The 21,520-nt window shown below is 38.9% G+C and overlaps 1 protein-coding gene and 1 long non-coding RNA gene across 4 annotated transcripts in view; both read right to left on the bottom strand.

Moving 5' to 3' along the window:
- LOC311433800 overlaps window positions 1-21,520 on the bottom strand; it is a 371,170-nt gene that overhangs the window by 9,705 nt on the left and 339,945 nt on the right. The gene's annotated exons all lie outside the window — the stretch shown is intronic.
- STX7 (syntaxin 7) overlaps window positions 8,491-21,520 on the bottom strand; it is a 30,700-nt gene continuing 17,670 nt past the window's right edge. For all 3 annotated transcript variants that reach the window (XM_084513364.1, XM_084513366.1, XM_084513365.1), the window contains exons 3-10: window positions 19,412-19,481; window positions 17,860-17,950; window positions 16,015-16,152; window positions 15,260-15,312; window positions 14,421-14,511; window positions 13,054-13,126; window positions 12,093-12,175; window positions 8,491-9,911 (exon numbers count right to left, since the gene is read on the bottom strand). In XM_084513364.1, the coding sequence (XP_084369490.1) occupies window positions 9,819-9,911; window positions 12,093-12,175; window positions 13,054-13,126; window positions 14,421-14,511; window positions 15,260-15,312; window positions 16,015-16,152; window positions 17,860-17,950; window positions 19,412-19,481 (692 nt within the window). In that variant the 3' untranslated portion in view covers window positions 8,491-9,818. The remainder of the gene's footprint in view (window positions 9,912-12,092; window positions 12,176-13,053; window positions 13,127-14,420; window positions 14,512-15,259; window positions 15,313-16,014; window positions 16,153-17,859; window positions 17,951-19,411; window positions 19,482-21,520) is intronic.

Raw genomic sequence — 21,520 nt, forward strand, 5'->3', positions numbered from 1 at the left:
TCCCAGTGCCTGACTGCTCTTTCTGAGAAGAAACGTCTCCTCATTTCCAACCTAAACCTCCCCTGGCAAAACTTGAGGCCATTCCCTCTATCACTAGTTACCTGTGAGAAGAGGCTGACCCCCAGCTCCCCACACCTTCCTTTCAGGTAGTTGTAGAGAGCAGTAAGGTCTCCCCTGAGCCTCCTCTCCAGACTAAACACCCCCAGTTCCTTCAGCTGATCCTCACAGGACTTGTGCTCCAGGCCCTTCACCAGCTTCGTAGCCCTTCTCTGGACACACTCCAGGGCCTTGATGTCCTTCTGGTAGTGACGGGTCCAAAGCTGAACACAGCACTTGAGGTGCAGCCTCACCAGAGCAGAGTACAGGGGGATGATCACCTCCCTGGTCCTGCTGGCTGCACTATTCCTGATGCCAGCCAGGATGCCGTTGGCCTGCTTGGCCACCTGAGCACACTGCTGGCTCATGTTCAGGTGAGCATCGATCAACACCCCCAGATCCCTTTCCTCTGCACAGCTTTCCAGCCACTCTGCCCCAATCCTGTAGTGTTGCATGAGGTTATCATGACTAAAGTGCAGGATGGTATTGTACTTTTTGCCTTTGTTAAAAATTTCTGGGCTGAATTTGTTAAAGAAATCATCAAAAGGTCTTCTACATATCTATACTGCAAAGTCTAACCAGGAAAAACTGGATCCTAGGATTTTTTCTCCTTCTAGGTATAGGCCCTAACCTCAGGGCTACAGATTCATGCTTCCCTAGTCCCAGGACTTATTTGGGGTGAAAGAGCCCCAACTAGGTGTCCCAAGAGCAGTCTCTCTTCAGAAGAGCATCCAGATTTCCAGGGACAGGCAGCCTCTCTCTAGTGCTTCCAGTAATTTCTTCAGCCAGTCCATAGTTCCACACACTGGCTGGGTGCTCTGAAACCCATTGAGAATCGGATTTCATATCTTTGCATCACTGTGGTATTATACAGGACAAGTCATCACCATTTCTTCTTCCTTCATCACACATAGAAACCATTACTGCTACATTTTTGGAAAGGTCACAAGCTGAGGAGCTTCCTCCCTTTTTCCTCAAGAGAAACTGTTGACAACCAGCCCAAATTTGAGGTTTCATAAGTCTTAGCCACTAGCCTGATGCCAAGGAAGCCTTAAGTAATTGGAAGAGTAGCACATCTTGTAACCGTGGTACCTCATCAGTACCTGCAGTGGCATTGTGAACATACGTTTCAAAAATCAGTCTTGCCAATGTTTCAAGTAGAGAACACAGTTTGGGACATGGCTTTTGCTAGAAACATCCCAACAGAACAGCACAGGAGTAGTACAGGGGAATCATAGCAAAAAGCCCAAATGAAGAAAATATCTTGATAAATTAGACATCTGGGCAATTACCAGCCAGAACAAGAGCAAGAGTCACATTCTGAATCTGGGAAGGGGCAACCCTAGCTGTAGGTAAAGGCTGGGCAGTAAGAGGCTGGAAAACAGCCCTGCAGAAGGGGATCTGGGGGGTTCTGGTTGATGGCAAGTTGAATTTGAGTCACAGGATGTTCTCAAATGAAATAGATTTATGACACTTGAAATTCTGAATCTGATTTAATAAAGCATCTGACTTGCTAAATGTCTAAATTTTGAGTATGGTATATATACTTTTTAACGGTAACTCACACACAGCGAGACTGAATTATGCCTCTGTATCTCAAATTTCTTGACATCACTACAATGCATTTATTTTGGTCCCCTTAAACCTCTTACAAGCCTTGCAAACACATTTTGCCCCTGTTCCAGTGCTCTTCATGTTTTCACTGAGAACACAACCACCCGAGAAAACAACATAATTGGGAAGCCAAAAAAAGTTCAACGATCGGAACATGTCCCTAAACTCATAGCTAAAATGATTTCACCAGATTACTGAAGCCTTAGGATACAAATGAAGCACAATATGCAGAGCAGCTCCCGCTTTTTTCCTCAGAGAGCGGTAAAACAAGAAGAGCAAAGATACATTTTCTGGCTGTATTAAAGGATAGCTTTAGAAGGCTATTCATAGTAGAGCAATTTTCAAAATTTGAGTCATCTGTATTGGGTGACAGTCAGCCACCATCTACTGCACAGAACAATGTTGCATAGTGTTTTCAGTACAGCCCTCTGCAGTTGCATGCAGTTTCTCAGACCTGCAGTTGTCCTATTTATTTCTGTTCTTCTCAATAGTACAAGCTATAGAATGATCCCTTTTTGTCTCCTCTACTTCATCCTACCCTCTCAAATATTTTTCTTACTTTCTTTTAGTCTTGCGGTCTTCGTGCAGTATTTATTTCAGAGCTCTTCTAGTCTATGCGCATATGTGAATGGTTTAACAAATATTCCTTTAGCCTTTCTATCCAGAGCTGTGTGTGTAAACGGATGAATCACTTTTCAAAAAATAAAAAATAAAAAATAAAAAACCCACAACCAAACCCATGAGGTTTGTAAGTTCTACTGAAAATCCAGAGATCTACAGTTGGCTAGAGGTTTTATGCATTTCTTACTTCTTTGGGGAAAGAGAAACTTTAGGTCAAACTTCTGCTGTCCTAGCATTGTTCGGAAGAAAACAGGCAGGGACAACAACAGACACAGGCCTGGAGGGTGGAATTGCAAGGCATTTCTTGGTTTCAGGTGCAAACCCGCCATAAAATTAGAGCTGTAGGGATAAAACAAGCAACAACAACAACAACAACCCCCACCAAGAGCCTCACTCCTGTGTCTTCCAGAAAAAACAGAAAGAATTATCTTTTTCACTGAGAAGATCTACTGTGAGGTCAAGGCTATCACTGATTGAGAAGTTCATGGAAGTTACTGAATTGATCATGCCAAAATGATCCATCACTGAATGCTTTTGAAACTGAGTGAACAAAATGTTTGCTCCTACTCTTGAACTACTGGTTTAGGTTAGATGTTAGGAAGAACTTCTTCACTGAAAGGGTTGTGAGGCACTGGAACAGGCTGCCCAGGGAAGTGGTGGAGTCACCATCCCTGGAAGTCTTCAAAAGACGCTTAGATGTAGAGCTTAGGGATATGGTTTAGTGGAGGGCTGTTAGCGTTAGGTTGGAGGTTGGACTCGATGACCTTGAGGTCTCTTCCAACCTAGAAAATTCTGTGATTCTGTGATACTGGATTTGCAGGGTAATTTTGTAGTCAACATAACTAACCTTATTTTAAGAAAGAAGATTATCACAACAGGATGGGCAGGACCTTCATGGGCTTCCAGGTGAAAGCCGGAGCAGGGGAAAGTTGGGTCTCAGTCCCTGTCTGGCCCCCTCTGTCACAATCTGTCCCAAACCAAGGGTTATAAAAATCATATTGAAACAGCACATCTTTCCAAATGTTGCTTGTCTAAAGTTATTGCAACAAGCAATGAAAAAAAATCTTATACGCAATTACTCATGCATATACTTATATGCAAAATATGCAAGTCATATTTTTTTTGTTTTGTTTTGTTTTCTGGATACATCTAAACATATAATCCACCACCCTCAATTTATATGAAACTGAAAGTAAATCTGTATATTTCAAAATACATTTTATATTACAAATATATTTGTAATTAGGAGACGGTGATTTCCACCTTTTATTGAAACACCCAGATACCAAAACCAGGAAAGAAACTTCTACAAAAGGAATACAAAGCAAATTATTCTTCACTCATCTCAAGGCACCACAGATTCTCAGAAGAGTGATTCCAACACCCATCTGCAAAGCAACTATTAAAAGAGGTTATTGGCAAGAGACTTTTGTGTATATTTTCTCATTGTAATTTCAGATTGTTCAGATGCTCAAACACTCAACTTTATTCCGATTTGTAATCGGTAGAAACTTAAATATCTTGCCCCAGCATGTGATGGCTGACCAGGCTGCAAAAGAGACACTTCCCTGAGTTCCAGCTCATTCAGGCATAGAGAGAGGCACACATCCATTCTTCTTGCAGTGACTAGTATTTAATAAAATTTCATCTTTTAAAGGAAAAATCCACTTTTGCCTTGAAACTTGAAAATTAATTACACCCTGTATTTCTGTCTGGCCACTGTGGTGCCAGCCTGCCCCTTTCAAGGGATACAATTGAGTCTGCAGTAGTTAAAAAAAAAAAAAAAAAAAAAAAAAAAGTGTGAAAGGATAGTTGGTTATTCCTGCAGAGACAACCCCTGTAAAGCTTGAAGATTCACAGTTCTCCACTTGGAGGTTTACAGTTTGTAAACTGAAAGAAATCATGCAGATCAGGGATGAATCCTCTAGTCTTCTCCATTTAAAATTCTCTTTTTATTATTTTAAATAAAGAATGATTTGCTGAAGACATCAAAACTGAGGATGACAAAGAAAGCTTTAACTTGTTTTATCAACTTACAGACAGCTTAAATCTACTTTTTAACAAGCATTTCTAATCTTCAAGCTTTTTCAGCCTAATTCTCACTGACAACACAGTGGCTAGTCTCCAAGATTATATTTATTCTTTATCTGGTTGAAGAAGAGCTGTCAAGGAACAGCAGCGTACAAGACAATGATATTTCTTGCTATTTTGGTGACGCTTAGCAGGACAGTTCTTGAAGAGAAAGAAAAGTGAGGTCTAATTCTTTCATTTTGTTGGGTTCCAGGAACCTTATTTGGGGTTTTCATTTCCTTCTCTGCAGAGAGAACATTTGGGCTTATGTGAGAGTGGGTGGGAGCACGCATGATGCAGATGGTAGGGAATATATTTAACTACCCTCTCCACAAGGCTAATGTCCTCCCCTAGAACAGAGGAGATGCTTTGCTTGTCTCCACTCACCTCTCAGACAAAGATCCACCTGCTGGGCAGGACTCAGGAGCACCTGCAGTTGCAGCTGAGGCACTCACCGTGGGTCTTGAGTAGAGGTGAAGCCTCTCATAAGCTTGGCAATTGCAGTAGCTTCAGCAGGTTTTTGAGTAAAGGCAAGGAGGAGTATTATCATTCAGACTTCTTGGATTACTCGGTTTGCCTGCTCCTTCCCACCCTTGTTACTACAGGATTATTCTTCAAGCTTCAGTCTGCATTGCCAAAGAGCAAGTATCTTCTGCTTAAACATTGAATAAAGGAAAACTTCTTCATAAACCAGTCCAGGATGAACCTTGAAAAACATTGAGGGTGTGGGGGGAAGAAAAAATGAATCATGCTGCTAGCAATTTATTCCCCTCTCTCCCTCTTTTTGCAAGGCATGTTTGAAAATGTTATAATAATAAAAACAAAGCTGCAATCTGATTTATTATCTTGTGCTAACAAGCCTTTTAATCTATTTTTTTCTTAAATCAGAAAAATATCAGTAGTAGCAGAAAAGCACTGTATTTGTGGACAAAGACATGATTATTAAAGAGCAAACACTGTTCAGAGTATTCTTACAAATATCAGTAAGTGTGATATTTTCCCTTGCCCTTGCTACTTTCCAAGTAGCATTTGGAACAGGAGCAAAATCACTGCAGCTGTGTTCAAGCCTAGACATTCAAATCCCCTGTGGGAAAAGTACACCAGCAATTGTATAAATATCAAGTTATGGCATCATTTAGTGCTCTCATGATGTTCTACTTGAGTGAATACAACACATCTTTCAAAAATGAATATTATGTAACTTTTTTCTGGTTATTTCTGGGTTTGTAGAGTCCCTTACTATTATGCAAACACTTGGCTTCCTTGATCACCCAATGTGTTCAGGGCACGCAAAGAACTAAGCGAATCCTTCGGTTCTAGAAATTACTGCAGCTTTAGGAGCAATGTCAGAGGGAGACACGTACAAGGACAAAGGTGCCTGAAAGCTGATCATTTTCAGGTATTTACTCTTGAAATTGTACATTGCAATAGCACCAAGAGCAGCTCTGCAGGTGGGCACCTCATCAGAGAATAATTACTCCTCACTCCAAAACAGCTTTGCGTGAGATGCTTGGACTTAATTGCAAACTGAAAGGAAAGCTGCATGCTATTCTCTTAAGCATCACTTACCACTGCAGGTATCCTAAGAAACAAAGTCATCAAATGTTGATGTACGGCAAAACAAGAGGTCTCTGCTCTTTCCTCTCTCACTAACCTTCTGCTCCTGAAAGCACCCAACAGGTTCAACCAGGGCTAAGAAGCAAAGCAAGTCTTTTCCAAACATGACTCTGAGCAGCACAACCAGTCCTTGAAACAGCCCCAAACAGTGATCAGCTACAAAGAGCATTTGGTCTTTCTAACATCTGCTGACAGATAATGCACTTTTATCCCTTTGCCCTATCTCTTGACCCTTTTCTTCCCAAGATTAAATATTGTTTTGTGGTTTCAAACTATTTTGGATGCCCAAAATCCACCTTTATCTCTGACATCAAACATTTGCTGACTATGCACGGTGGACGTGAGGGTGACCTAAGAAGGCTCTTGGATATAGTTTGGCAATATTGTGTACCCTGTTGATTATCAAGAATGATTTCCAAGGGGGAAGGTACAGGAAAACAAACAAGAAAACCACAAAACAACCAAAAAAAAAAAATAGAAAGCCTTTACAAAGCTGTCTGCCCCTGTGATTTCCAGTCCTTTAGAAAAGCAGGAAAGAACAGAAAGGCACCCCTGGTGTGTGGTTTAGATAACTACAAAGGAACTATTCTTACCAGGTTCCTTCAGCAAAATGAAGAGTGCTTTGATTGCATTTCTTTGGCCTTGCTAATCTGACAGATATTGATGGATAATTTGGAACAGCCAAAATCTTTGTTCTAAAAACATTGACTCATACATGTTGTATCCAGATGTTTTACTAGATTTTTAACAGGTATCAACACTTTTTTTAAATACTTGGAAATTGCATTTTGTATAGATGAGAGCAAGTATGCACAAGAGGGAAAAGACAGAGAGGAGCTCCGTTAAGAGCAACTTAAAAATGAATACTTATGCCTCCCAAGATGGGCATGCTAAGCAAAACAAAACAAACAAACAAACAAACAAAAAACAACCAAACACGCACCACCATAACGCTTTCTGCCTAAAGAAGACTGAAAATTAAGAGCACCAAGCTTCTTAATGAGCAATTAAGGCCTTGTGGGCTTCTCTTTCCATCAGATACAGGAGCCTGCGTGTGAACACTATGGTGCTGGCTTCCCCCCTACCTCCTGCCTTGCTCAGCACAGCAGCAGCAGAGGCAGCAGCAGTCTAGCCTGCCTTGCATCAATTCCAGAAGTAAGGGCCTCCAGTGCTCCCCCTCCACCAGAACTGAAGAAAGGAAGGCTTTTCTCTTGAGGAGTGTGTCGGGGAGGGACACCCACCCAATAAGCTGTCTTTATGAGTAGGAGGTGTTGAATGAAGCAAGCAAGACACACACCGCAGTATGCAGCAGCACTTTCTTCTCCCTGACAGTGCCTAAACTGCTAAGACAGGAGAGCAGCTGAACAGATCAGGCACAATTTATCTGAAAATAAAGCACCAACTGCACATGACAATAAAGACATTCAGACAAATCAAACACAGAAGAGCAAGAACACAGCATGGATATGAGAAATGCAATGCTGTGCAACTCACAGAATCTCTGTGACTCAAAACTGCTGTCCCATCCTGCACGGCTCCTACTGCATGAAACCTTAAGCATTGCCTATTCTGCTCTCCAGTTGCTCACTGCTGGATAAACACAATTTGCAAGATGTGAGCAGATCTGCCAGGAGTCAGAGCTGAAGAACTGCTGCTGAAGTGCTGCATTTCCTCACCAAGTACGTCAGTGTGTTCAAACAGTCACTGACAGAAGCATCACATTTTGCCATAGAGGAAAGGATCTCCTGGGCAAGTAGGATCAGGCTATTCTTCTCTGCAGCTGTTTGTAGTAGCATAAAGACTGTTAAACATTAAGGCCAAGAAACTTCCAAAGTCAGTTTTACTTCACTAGTAAGGAAGCTATTCAAAGTGCTGACTGCTCTTCTAGTTCAGACCAGTGGGGCCTGGAACCAAAGAAAGGCATCAGCACAACTACTGCTAGCATTGCCACGGCTGCCAGTGCCCCAAACCATATCTGATGGTTACTCAAAGGTATGTAGAGTCCTCGCCTCACTCTCAGCACAAAGGCAGCCACACAAGTACAGCAGCTGGGACCACAACCCATGTCCATACTGCAACTTACATGAAAATTAAATTCCCCGTTCAGTCTCAGAGGTGTTTTCCACGTTAAGTAGACCACAGGTCCACAGGACTTATTTTTCCTCCCTTGCTTTTGGGATCCAAGAACAGCAGCACAAGTCTTCTTCCCAGATTATGGATTCCTGTCCCTCCAAAGCTTCATGCTGTGCCAAAGGATAACTTAACACCCGTGTCAGCAGCCATATAGAGCAAGCATCCTTCCCTAATGCTGGGGTCACAGAGGTGGGGAGGCAAGACCCATTTCTATTTCTAAGTGAAGAGTATCACAGGAACAGCAGAAGAGCTGGAATTCTCTCGAGTTGTCAAGAGATAACATTGAAGACAAAATGCTTGTAAAGACAGATTCTGAAAAAAGGAGCTACTAGAAAAATGTACTCTTTAAAAGACCTTTATTTTGGTTGCACAGTTACAATTCCGAAGTCTATTTATGCTTACAGTTAGATTGTTCCCAAACAACATTTCATAGTTCACTATGTAAACAGTGCTTTCTCTATCGGTCGAGTGTACAAGAACTTGATAAAATACAAATCGATTTTTTCATCTGTACACTTTTCAGATTAGTTCATCAATGTCAATTAAAAATGCAAATAGATCAATTGGCAGAAAAAAGTGTTCAGTTACATTTTTAATATATTAGTACAAAATGGCACAAAAGGAAAAAGGTCATATTAAAGGCTATAAGCATCACACTTCTTAAGCAGTTTGAGTAAGTTCAACTGATTAAGAAATTATATTTAAATATGACCATTGAACTTGGAATTTAATTTGTAATCTTTTCTTCATCTGTATGGAAGACCTCACACAACATCAGATCTGTTCATGGAAACTGAATCCTGACAGTTTCAGAACAGTAACATTCAAGTGCAGTTAGGAAGCTGGGAATTTCTATTCTTCCCAGTAAATTAAAGAACTCACAGACTAGAACTTATTTTCATCTAGCCAAGCTCATTGATACACACTTCAGATGCAAAGATATCAGGCGTATGCACATAAAACTTTATTTTTAATGCAAAAACTGAAACAAGAAATCCAAAGAATCACATCATCCACCCTACCTACCTTTGCAGAAGGCTTCCAGGCTTAACCACACTTAATGTTGAATACAGAGATATATGAAGCATCTGAAAGGTTAGAGGCAAACTGAAGGCTTAATTTGAAGGCTTCAGTTAAAAAGGGAGATCACATCAACTTCAGCAACCCACATTTTGTTTTTGAACCACCCATATCAAATGGGCAGGTAGGTGAGATGGAACAGAAAAAAAGATGGACATTACTAGCTTAAAACTAAATTCTGAGTTGTGAATTAGTTGCCTCAAGCAACAATTCAGGAGTTTGTTTTGGCAGCAACATTTAGCAATATCTCAAAGATAATCCACTCCTCCCCCACCTTCCTTCTATACAAGTTACCAGGATTTTGATAAAAACCTCTTAAACTTTAAGAGGTTTTCAAGTTAACGGAACAGTTTATGGCGCTGACTGGTTTTACTGGTAAGACAGCACTCACATCCAAGAGGGCAGGTAGTTATATGGACAGTAGAACTGAGAACATTACTTCTCGGGTTAAAACAAAGTCTTATAAAAATAAGTGTGATGAAGTACAGAAGAACCATTATTTTACTTAGCTACACAATCAGCAAACCATGACTGCAGAAATTTCCTTTCATAATTTAAATATCAATTACAACACCTTCTCCAGATACTTATTTTAGAGAAAAATATAGGCCGATTACAAGAATCAATGCTCCAACAGCAAGTATACTAATGAGGATGCACATCTTCTTTCGAGACCTTTGCTGTAAATAGAGAAAAGAAAGTTGATTGAAAACTGCACTACAGTATTAGAAAACAACTCAAATGTCTTTATGGTCCTGCTGCTATTCAGGAAAATGATTTCAATAGTGTTTTCTGGCATAAGTAACAAACTAAGCAAAGAGAATGCAGTAACTTAGACAATGAACATTTATAATTATAACACTTGGGAAAGAAAATGTGTGAAAACAGGTGGCCTTGTAAAGAAGAAAATGGACAATCCATCTGCTCAGTAGGAGGCAGAAATGGCCTTCTATAACAAATATTAAAAGAGTATAAATGTATATAAAGAAGGGGACAAAGGACTGCAGTTTTAGACTTTCACACGATTGACTTTGCTTCTATTCACAGTTATTTAAAAGTTGTTTTTATGAGGTTTCTTAGGTTCAAACTGCTCAAAAAAAAAAAAAGTCGTGAGTAAGAGACTCAACTACAGAGATGTCATTACAATACAGAGTAAGTTTTAGGCACATCCAAAACTTTCTGTCAAAACTTTCATCTCCCACACAGCATGTAGCTTCAGATTCCAGAGCAGCCAGTAGGTTATCATCCTTTATCTGAAGCAGCAAGAAATGAATTAGTATAGTTTACTAGTGGGTTTTGCAAGCTTTTGCTAGTAGCCAAGGGATGATAACAAATCTTGGGATTCTAGGTCACAGCCCCAGAAGCAAAGCCAGGCTCTGCTCCTTGTTTTTAGCAGAGCTTTATGTCTGCTTTTTTGTTGTTTTTCCTGCAGAAAAAAAACTGTGCCAGTTTTTCACTGGAGTAGCAACTTCTCTGCCCAGTACCACGCAGACTACTAAGTTTCTTAGTTATCTGTTCTCTTCTGCTAATCTTGCTGTGTTGCTACCACTTCTCCCATTGTCAGCCTAAGATTTCTTCCCCTCAGTTGTTTAATTATTTAACTTGTTAGAACTCAGCCCTTTGTTAGTGTCCCCTCCTTTCCTCATCTGCTGCCAGATTCTCTCCCTACAACTCTTACACTCCTGATTTCTTTTCCATCCTGGAGACCACCTCTTACCAACACTGCATAGAAGGAAAGCATTTTTCCCTGTAACACTACTTAGTCAAGGTAGTGAAATAAAGACATGGAGATCTTACTTCCTTGTACACCTTGTAATGTTCAAATCCTAAGCATACTACACAATTCTTTCAAACCCAAGCCAGTTCTCCCATGTGACAAAAGCTTGTCAAAAGCCTTGATAACCTTCCTTTCAGGTCAAAAGAAGTTCATCCTTTCCTCTTCGAGGTACATTAGCACAAAGTTTTAATTTTCAATTTCAATCCCAAAGCTAACAATTTCCACAGAAAATTTTGACTGCTACTATTTTTTTTTTTTCTTTATGAATTTTGTCATTATCAGAAGAGCCACCAGTCACACACAATGATGCATTGTGCCAATTACTGCCACCTGGAATACAATTCAAGGATGTGAATCCTTCTTTCTCCCAGAGATCTGCAAGCAATCCTTCAGACATTTTGTCATCAATGTACTGTCCTAGCTACTGCTAACACACAAGAGGATTAATAATAATAATAATAATAACAATAATAAAATCATCTAAGGACTAACTTTGACTAAAGAGGGAAGATTTACTTGAAATAATCTTATTAGTAACAAGTGCCAAAAATGTTAGAAAGAAGTCACATTAAAAGGTCTTTTCAAAGGGGCTTTTCAAACTCTCAAACTTTTTTTTTTGAAATGCTTTTTGTAGCATCACCATAGCAATTAACAGAATCAGGACATACACAGCTTCAAGAAGATTTTATACAGCAAAAATTAATGCTAGCTGGCAGCCTCTTCAGAGGACTGCTCTACTCCTCCATTGACCTTTAGAGACTCATTCCCCACATGAAGGATCTTCTTCCTTATTGAGTTGTTAAAGGATTTTGTTTGCTTGTTTTTAAATAACAGTAAAATTCCAGGTGTTCTGAAACAACCTAGCTAATTTCACAGGAAACCCAAACTTTCAGGTCACTGACTTTTGTTTCAGTGACCTAGCAATACCATCACAGTCTAACAAACACCTTCAGGAGAGCTTTGAGGAAAATGAAAATCAAATTCTGAACTGCAAAATTAAGTTTAAATTGTGACAATTGAGAAAGAACAGTTAAACAGAACTAGCCGTTGGTAGTTCTAACCGATGTAGTTCAAACTACATTACCTGGTAGTTTGCTGCTCTTGACAGCTGCTGGTTTGCTTGTTGCACATGTACATCTGCATTTTCCACATTGGCTTCTATGCTGTCTATATTTTAAAAGAAAAGATTTCAAATTTTTGTTAGTCATATCCCAGTCAAAGGTTTGGAATGCTGAAATAAACTTGAGAGCACATGTCACAGCTGCCTCCACCCCCCAAATGCCCATTTCTTCAATATCCACATTTTTAATCCAAAAATCCAAAATCCAAAGTTTTTTCCACTATGGAAGTTGGCCTTTCTTATATTTACGCCTGAGTTCATTTCTGAAACGCCCAGGTTGAATTCATCTGAGTAAGAGCCCCCTGTTCTACAAGCTAGGCTGAGACTTGGAAAACTACGAGAAGAAAAACTTTCAGTACTTTTCTGTCATCCAACTTGCTACTGACTTCTAACCTCTACTCAAAAAAAAAAAAAAAAAAAAAAAAAAAAAGGAGGGGATCTTAAAAATACTATGGGATAAGGTGACAGAAAATGCCCAGCAAATGTATTCTGGGTTTAGAAAACAGCATGGCTTAGCAGCAAACTCAGAAAACAAATTTTACAATCACATTTATTTAAAAGAATAAGCTTTTCTGCCTGGAGTGTAAAGCAGGAATTTTTGCTGAAGCTGCAGATCACTAGTCAACACACTAAAATTCCCCCCACAAACTCTAATTTCATGAACACACAATTCCAAAAACTAAACACTTCTTATACACATTTAAAAAAGACATAATTAACCATGCCTTTAAACTGTTTTAAAAAAACTTTTTAAAGTTGATCCCCCATCACCTCAGCCAGTCTACCCATTATTAGGTTGCACCTGATTTGCTTTAGCATTAACCTTTACATTACAGGAATTTTTCCAGCAAAAGAATGTACTACACTGCTGCTTCCCAGAGACAGAGAATAACAACTCTTCAGAGAATATTTGAATTGGACTTACCTATCACATCACCTTGCTCATGAATCATCATTCCTAAGTCTTTGAAAATTTCATTGATGTCCATAATATCAGCCTGAAAGGAAACATCACATTAATTGTCATACCATAAAACAAGATCTCTGTAGGTCTAGATAAAAATGCTGTTCCTTTTCCTCCTGAATATGTGCCCAAGGTTCTTTACTCTAAATGGGAAAAAAAAAATAGTACTTATTTGGAAGACTTTTTGTATTATGAGTCAACGTTTATAATAATTAAACCAACTGAAGATGACCGTGCACAAAGAATACTTCATATCACTTCACAAAGAGGATCTCTCTGCTGTGGGCTCGTCTACACACAAGTTTGTCTCAGGTTAACTGAAAGAACAGGTACATGCCAGCTTGGCTTAATAGATTCATTTTGATTAAACTGGTATAAAAGCATATGCATTGTGTTTTTTTTTTTTTTGCATTAGCTTTAGTATACCCATTAAATACACACAAATGTCATAAGCAACACAATTTATAGAAATTGCCTCTATGCCATGAAATCAGGACATTGTAAGCATATGACATTAACCTATTGCAATCTGGTTACAATGAATTCATAAATGTCAACTTGCCACTGTGCAATCTCTTCTCAACTAATGACTGATATATATTTATATGAGTGGCAAGGGAGAGATTATCACAAAGTTTATTTTTAGAACAGAATGGAGATTTGTATGTCTTGATAAATCCCAGTTACAGCATCTTTGCTGTTAACACTAGAGATGTGCATTCCAGGTCAGCTAGAAAAGTTCCTTTTATCTTCACAGAAGTCTCTTGATGTCATTATTTCAGCACACATGACAAACGGTGTACATTGCAACTTGATGCTTTTTTTTTTTTTTTTTTAATTTTTGGATGAGCCCTTAATTAAAAGTTTGAATGAAGTAGCACAACTCTTTACAGAAGTGTTCAAAGTACAAATGAACAAAAAAACTTAGAAAATGATGATGAACAACACATTGGGAATAACTGGATTGAAAGGCACAGCTTTGCTTCATTTATAGTTTAAAAAATAACAACAACAACACACAACAGCAATAATCCTTTTCCTCATAATCAAACAAGCACGTTTTAATCCTCAACTGAATCACTGAGGTTAGGCACAGTATCAAAACCTGGCTTTTCTACAATAGATTTCTAATGCACATTTCACATACCATATAAAAGACAGTATTTGTAGATTTGAAGAAAAAAATACCCACAAACAGTCCCCAACCCCAATTCCCCAAGGATTTATTTATGCCTGCAATTAATGCTTATACCAGTATAAAACTGTTTTTATTTTGTTTTGTTTTTAAAGCATATTCTGAGATCTGCTGTAAAACCACTTACACTTACCTCTAGCTGCCTAATGGAAGATTCCCTCTCCTCAATAAGACGGAGGTCATCTTCTGTGATTTCTTCATCTTGCACTTGTGCTTGAGGTTGACTGTCAAAACAAAAACCAGCCAAACAAACCCAGAAGTCACCATGAGAAATAACTCAGAACAAGAAGAATAAGATGACAGGCAAATACATACTGCACCAACTTTATCAGTTAACAAAACACACTTTTTTAGCCTTGCATGCCTCGCCAACAGGGAAGGTCTAACAATCACATCTTTGATAGAGGAAGTTGCTGCTGTAGCAAATTTGCACATAGCATAGAGCTAGCTCATTGGAAATTCCAAGCATGAATGCAAGGACAAAGTTTCATCTGAATTGCGAAGTGCAGAGTTTAAATCCATTTTAGGCAAAAATAAAATGACCAACACCAACAGAATCTGAGACTGCCGTGTAGTTCTTGTAGAGTATGAAAGCAACAGGAGATCCCACGTGATCAACCAAAACTTAACAGTTGTACTCTATTCACAGACTGCTTTCCTAAGTTTGGGTGTCACAAAGCCCAGACATGGACTTGGGGAAGCCTAAGGAGATGTTTGAAACTGAAGCTTGGAGGAAAAAAAAAGAAAAAAAAAAGGGGGTGGGAGTGGAAGATAATGGGAACTGCTTGTTTTTCTTCCCACCTATCCCAACGAGAAGACTTCTCCACACTTGCCCTGTGGAAGAAAGCCCCTGACTAAAAACCAACCTATTCCTACTCCCTCCTGAAAAAGGCAACTGATCAGAAAGTCAGCAACTCTTCCCTGCAGGCCATTTATTAATTTGAATTAGGTTAAGGCTTAAATTCAGCTTACGTGTCCCAAGAGACAAGTGTTCCTTCTTTGTAGTTGTCTTCAGGAGCACCGCCCTACAGTTGGTGTATGAAAAAAAAAAAAAAGTAAAAACATTATGGACCTGAAAGGAGCACTGTCAGCATTTCGACAATGAGAAAATATTACAAGATTTATAAGTCAACTACAAACTGAAACACGATTTAACATGTTCATTGCCCAATTTTGCTTTATGCATGCATAAAACTGAAGTACAAGCAAAAACATTCAGCTCACTAAATGCCTGTTAAAATTTACAACTACAGCAGCATGTATTTGGTACATAGTAAAAGGGCAAAATTGATATGCTAACAAGGAATATCTCAGCTTCTCAACACTTCTTCACATCAATACTGCATAGAGATCCAGCAGGTGGTTCTTCCTGGTAGGAAAAGTCCTGATATCTAAATGTCCAGCAAAAGTATTTCAAGATCTACTGCAAGGCTAATGTACAAACATAGGGGCAGTCCTTGCTTTTATGTGATAAAGACAAGGAAAAAGTTAAAAATTTCAGAAGTTATCGTTTCAATGCAATTCAGCCTTTACTATAAAATGAAATATGTAACTCAGCTATGCATAGAAGTAAGCAACAAAAGCCACTACGCTTATATTGCACATGTTCTGCAGTATCTGCAGTCAAATATGAGCCCTTGTAAAAAGCATTACAGAGCCAAGTTTGACACTGAACACCACCAACACCACTGTAAACAGAGCATAATAGCATATTTCCCAATACTTACAGATACCCTCGAGCTGGCTCTTACTCTGGCTACAAAGTCTTTTTCTTTCTCAGCAGCTTGCCTTTGCAGCCTTTGGAAATTTGTTAGTGCTGTGGTGAATTCCCCCACAAGACGATCTTTCTGTATTTTTCTTTGACGCTAGATGAGAGAAAGTTTTACAAAGTCAAATGAGCTCAGGCTTTTCAGAACTCTGCCATTTGCAGGCTGTTCAATGCTAAGTTACAGACTCTTTTTCCTAAATGGGTATTAGGGAATGCTGCCTACAAAACCATCTTCATGGACAAACCTTCCTTCCCTCTGGAAGCATGCAACTCTGCCACAATTTAAGCCATTTAAAGAGTAAACCAATGATGTAGTTTCATTTAACAGCTGGACATGGGCAGGGACAGGTCATACAGTACTCCATATGCTGATACAGGGAAACCTTCTACCTTCCTTATTATCTCTCAATTATTAAATTAACTCAGTCATTAAGTGTGAAATATTTTCATACTGTGAATTCTAAAATATGCAGAACAGACTGAATGGAGGCAAGGATACAAAAAAGAAAAAAGGGCAAGGACAGAGCACTACACACGTGTTTTACATAAACACTGGAAACGTGGATTGAATGGCATACTAAAGTGGGTTCACACTCCCTTATAAGTCCTTAAAAACTGTTCCAAAGATACATGTTCTAACTTCTAGTTTTGTTCTTTTGAGGAAGATGTCAGGGAGGGAAAAGGAACACAGGGCATTCCAGACAGCCTCAATTTCCCTAAATACATACATCACACCAACCCTTCCTTCCAAATTTGTAAGAGGCCTTAACTTTCCATTCATCAACCCAACATCTATGTATTTCATTGAGTTATCTTCAATGAAAGCACTCATGATAAAAGGAGTAAAACATCCCACTGCCAACTTTTCAGTTTCAAGACAGAGCATAAAGCCTGAAAATGCCATAAAGCATAAAAATTAAATGTCTTAAAGCATAAAACCTCTATGCCTGAACTAGAGGTTAATACTAAAACCAAGTTATAAAACCATCAGAAGTTCACAACTTGACAGGCAGAACACGCACAGAACACAATCTACCATTTGAAAACAGTTTTGGGACAATTCATTTTCCTAAAGGCTCCTCGATAACAAGCCACAGACTAAGCAAGTTGGTTTAGTGACAATAATCTGCATCTATGTTTTCTGGGATCCTGTTGGTCTTCCCTTATTTAAGCCATGGATTTCTTTGCAATAAGAAACAAAGGATGGTAGTCAGGAGTGTGCTAACAGGAGCGTGCCTTTTCAGAGATAATCTCCTGCCTGAATTTCACACAGACCTGGGAAAGAAGCAGCTTAAAGACTGCAGAAATTGGTTTAGTAACACCTTCTGCCCATTCACCCTAAGAAAGGAAAAGCCCATGGACAAGGCATAACATCTATGCTGATCTGAGATATAAAGGGCAGAAATCATTTGTGCACAAATTATTTGGATGGTGTGCAAATGTATCCGCCCACCTGCCTCACAGTTATGGCAAGCAACAACTCCTTGCCACTGGAAGCATTCAGAGCACCCAGTGAGTCAGAGCTGGCATCACTGCTACAGATTACTAAGTGGCCAGCTACCAAAAATCATAGGCACAATGCACGGTCTTGATTCCTATCCTTTCAGTGAAACTACCTCATTCCTGATACTTAAAAACAACTTTTGAACAAGTCTGGGCTGCAACAAAAATACTTGTGTTGTGATTGTCTCTGTTTTGCAAATGTCATGACCAGCTAAACACTGCTTTGAAAGCCTGAAGTCACTCAAATACTCTACATAAGCCAACATGATAGTCAAACAAGCCATGCTCTTTGTTTTTATACCTGTTCACTTGTTGCAGGCAAAGATCCAAACTCTTTGATGTATTTGTCAGTTTCTTTGGCAAGCTGGTTTGTGTACTGCTGCTTTTGTTGCCTAAAACCAAATGCAAAGTTTCATTAGAGGCTGCTGGTTAAATCTGTCTGAATTTCACCAGTTCTCAGAAACAGTGGAAGTAACTGTTCACTGAAGTACATGAAGCCATGTTATTCTGCTCTTTACTGCGTGTGACAATAGATCACCACAGATTCCAGGTGAGACAGATGCTGAAGGAATGTTTCTTGGTTTGACAGTACAATTGCTCACTTTCTTCACTGTTCTTTTTTTTTTTTTTTTTTTAAAGGTTTCGTGATTGTTACTCTAACATGTAACAACAAGGTCCCAGTTATTGTGAGCATCTAAACATGAAATATGCTCTCCCACTGTCTATCTGAGGCTGTCAATAATTTGAAAGCACATGAAAGGAAAGGCCAAGTGTTCAGAAAAGTGAAGAAGTGACATATGAAAACTCAAGGAAACTTAGCACACGTTACCTTCATGGACGGATTGGAAAGAATCCTTCAAACATTTGCTAGCATTTTTAGTTGTGAAATTGTGTCTAGATCCTGCCTGGTTACTGCACAAACTGTGTATGTTGATTCAGTCCCCAGTAGGGCATCCACTGTGGGTTGTACCTGGCTAATGTTATGAACCCTGAACTCAGGCTACCACGAAGCAATTTGGCTGTTCACACAAAATGAATGCAATGCCTTCAGTCCAATACACACTTCCTCCTACTATTCAATGGCCACAGTGCAGCGTTAGCCACACTGAAGACTGCCAACTTTCTCACCCACAGGGTTTGCACAACACATCATTTACTTGCATTTATGATGCTGAGATTAATGTGGTAAAGGAGGTCGATTAAAAAAAAAAAAATCATACTAGTTTGTTAGACTGAGCTGAGAAGTAGAGAGCAGCTGACTGGCATATTCATGAAAGCCCACTTTTAGGTGACTGAAGTATAAAGCACAGCATCTGTGCTTCAGTTTTATTTCTTTTTTTCTTTTTTTTTTTTTATTTTTTTATTCTACAGTATCATTTCTTACTGTAACTTTCCTTATTACAAAGACATTCCCCTTTCTCCACCAGTACTGTATCTCAAAAAAAGCCCACAAAAAATGAATACGTCACCTTGTGAAACTGATATAGACAGATTTGAAGAGCTGGCTGTGGAGTGGGGTGGAGGTTTGGGGGAGCGCTTGCTTTTTCAACAGTGATATTGCTTTCTGGTCCTGCTGCTTTTCCTTTGCTGACATACAGAATAAGCTTTGTACATGTTTTGGTACTGCAGGCAGTGTACACGGGTAAGCCACCTGACTAGTGTACAAAGGCTATCCAAAATTAATTTAAAGAAAAAAGAAAAGGCTTCTCAACATTTAAATTTCAAATATTTCTCTATACTCAATTTTCTCAGTGAGATCAAGCACTCTGCCTAACAAAAAAAACCACCTGATCACCTTCCAGGAGATTGTTTACAATGCAAAGAAATTAAATGTTTTTATGTGAAGTACTCACAGCTGTTGCCTCAACTCATGTGTGTCTTGTGGTGTCCCGAGCTGATGTAGTATCCTCTGTATTTCAGCAGCTGTTTGTGAAGAGGAAGAGAAATTTTAATGGTGCACATAAATTTCCAACTTATTTTTATGCATTTTTGCTTAATGGTTCTAAAACAATAACAGTTGACAGAAACTGATATTCAAGACTTCTTTTTAAAACCTACTAAAAAGATTCCACTAAGAAGTCCCAGAACAGCTAGTAAATATTTGTGCCAAGTCAAAAACAAAGCCTAGGGTTTCTTACAAAGGAAGGGAATATATTCAACTGTCTAGGTAGAAATAGACAATGTAAAGGTCAGCAGTTTTAATGCAGTTAGTATAAATCAGGCGTTTTAGTTATAATTTTGTAAATAAGTAGCACAATTCTTTTCTAGTTTAATCATATTTTATGCATGTCATTTTGGAAAGCCAAATTAAAGACTCATAAGACACCACTGTACAAACAAGTAATTCAGAACCAGTGCATCAATGAAGAGGTAGCAACAAAGCATTCACAAGCCTACCACACTTTAAAAAAAAAAAAAAAAAGTAAATAAGGTATCCAGGTTGAAAGTTTAATTTTGAGATCATTGTTCTCGATATGTACTTACATTTTTAGATGTGGGATATAAACCACTTGTGATTTTTAAGTGTATTTCATCCAATGCATTAGTTTTGAACTACAGAAGGAATGCTACATCTAAGCCATTTTTTCAGGTTACTAAATTTACTCTCACATGAAAAAGCCAGGGGGAAAGTGGGCAGTCACTTCAGGACATTTAGTTTTTATCACACTACAAAATCAAAATTCTCAGTGTGCTCTATCTTGGCTTAACACCCTCATATACTCCAAGAAGAGAGAATACATATACCAAACAACTTATTTTTGCTCATCCACAGTTTGGATCAGACTTGTCTTCCTTGTATTTCTGTGGTGCTTTCCAGGCAGACTGGTACACCTCTACCACTGTGCACATCCAGGTAATAAAGATACAAACATAATGGGGAAGTTGGTAGTCAAGTTCTATATGAGTTTAAAATCAAGTATTTCAAGACAGAAGTCTTTGGGGGAAATTGAGAGGACACAACTAAAATTTAATCAGAGAAACCGCAGTGTAAGATGGGCTTCACACAGTTTTCACTGTTGTTGAACTGAAAACCACCAAAACATAAGTGAAAATTCTTGAATGCTTTCTACAGTCAAAACCTACCACCAGGAATCAGTTTCTCCCTGGTACCTGCTGGGGCAAGGAAGCTTTGTGCAGCCTCCTGGACATCAATGCTTCTGCACAAAGCATTGTGCAGAATCGAGCCCAAACAGGCACCAGTGGCCACGTGTACTGGTAAACAGCTGTTTTGACTAATTAAGCTTTCTTTTTACGTTAAGTATTTTGACTAAGCTTTCTTTTTATGTTAAGTATAATACATTGTTTAAAATTTAAAAAATGTGATTGTCCGCTTATCTTTTGAATTCAGTGATAAGCTTTAGCATCTATAAGCTTAGAGAGTAGTTTGCTTTCAGTTGTATTTGATCAAAGACATTCTCCCCTACGATTCAAGGGCTCAGTCTGGTTGTGTTTACACACGGCGTAAAAACCACCTGCAAGCACTGTCCTAACATCAATTTTTGCAGACAGAAAGAGTAGCATATTTTACTGCCACCTAGAGGTAGAGTTATTTAACTACAAATGGAAAAGTGAAATTTGTTTTAAAAGAAGGGCTCACACCTGAGAAATGCTCTGAAAGAAAGCCTGCATTTAACATATTTGCATATCAGCTTAATTAGATATTTACCCTATTTCTGAAAATGAACACAAGTAGATGATTGAGAGGAAATTAAAAGCCAGCACTTGGCTGGACACTACACAGTTCTAGGCAGGGGGAAGTTCATCCTGGTTCAGGTCTCGTGATTCAAGAATTCAGCACAAAATTAAAACACGTTTTTACCAAGAATCCTGTAAGCAGCATCAAGAAACATCAAAATAACCAAGTGCTAACAGGCTTTGTAATTTGTCCAGGAAAAATAAAATAAAATAAAAGAATGTACATATCAAGGACTGAACTGACACCAATTTTTCTGGGCTTCCTT

This window comes from Aythya ferina (genome assembly GCF_964211825.1).
Source record: "Aythya ferina genome assembly, chromosome: 3".
Classification (NCBI taxonomy): Eukaryota; Metazoa; Chordata; class Aves; order Anseriformes; family Anatidae; genus Aythya; species Aythya ferina.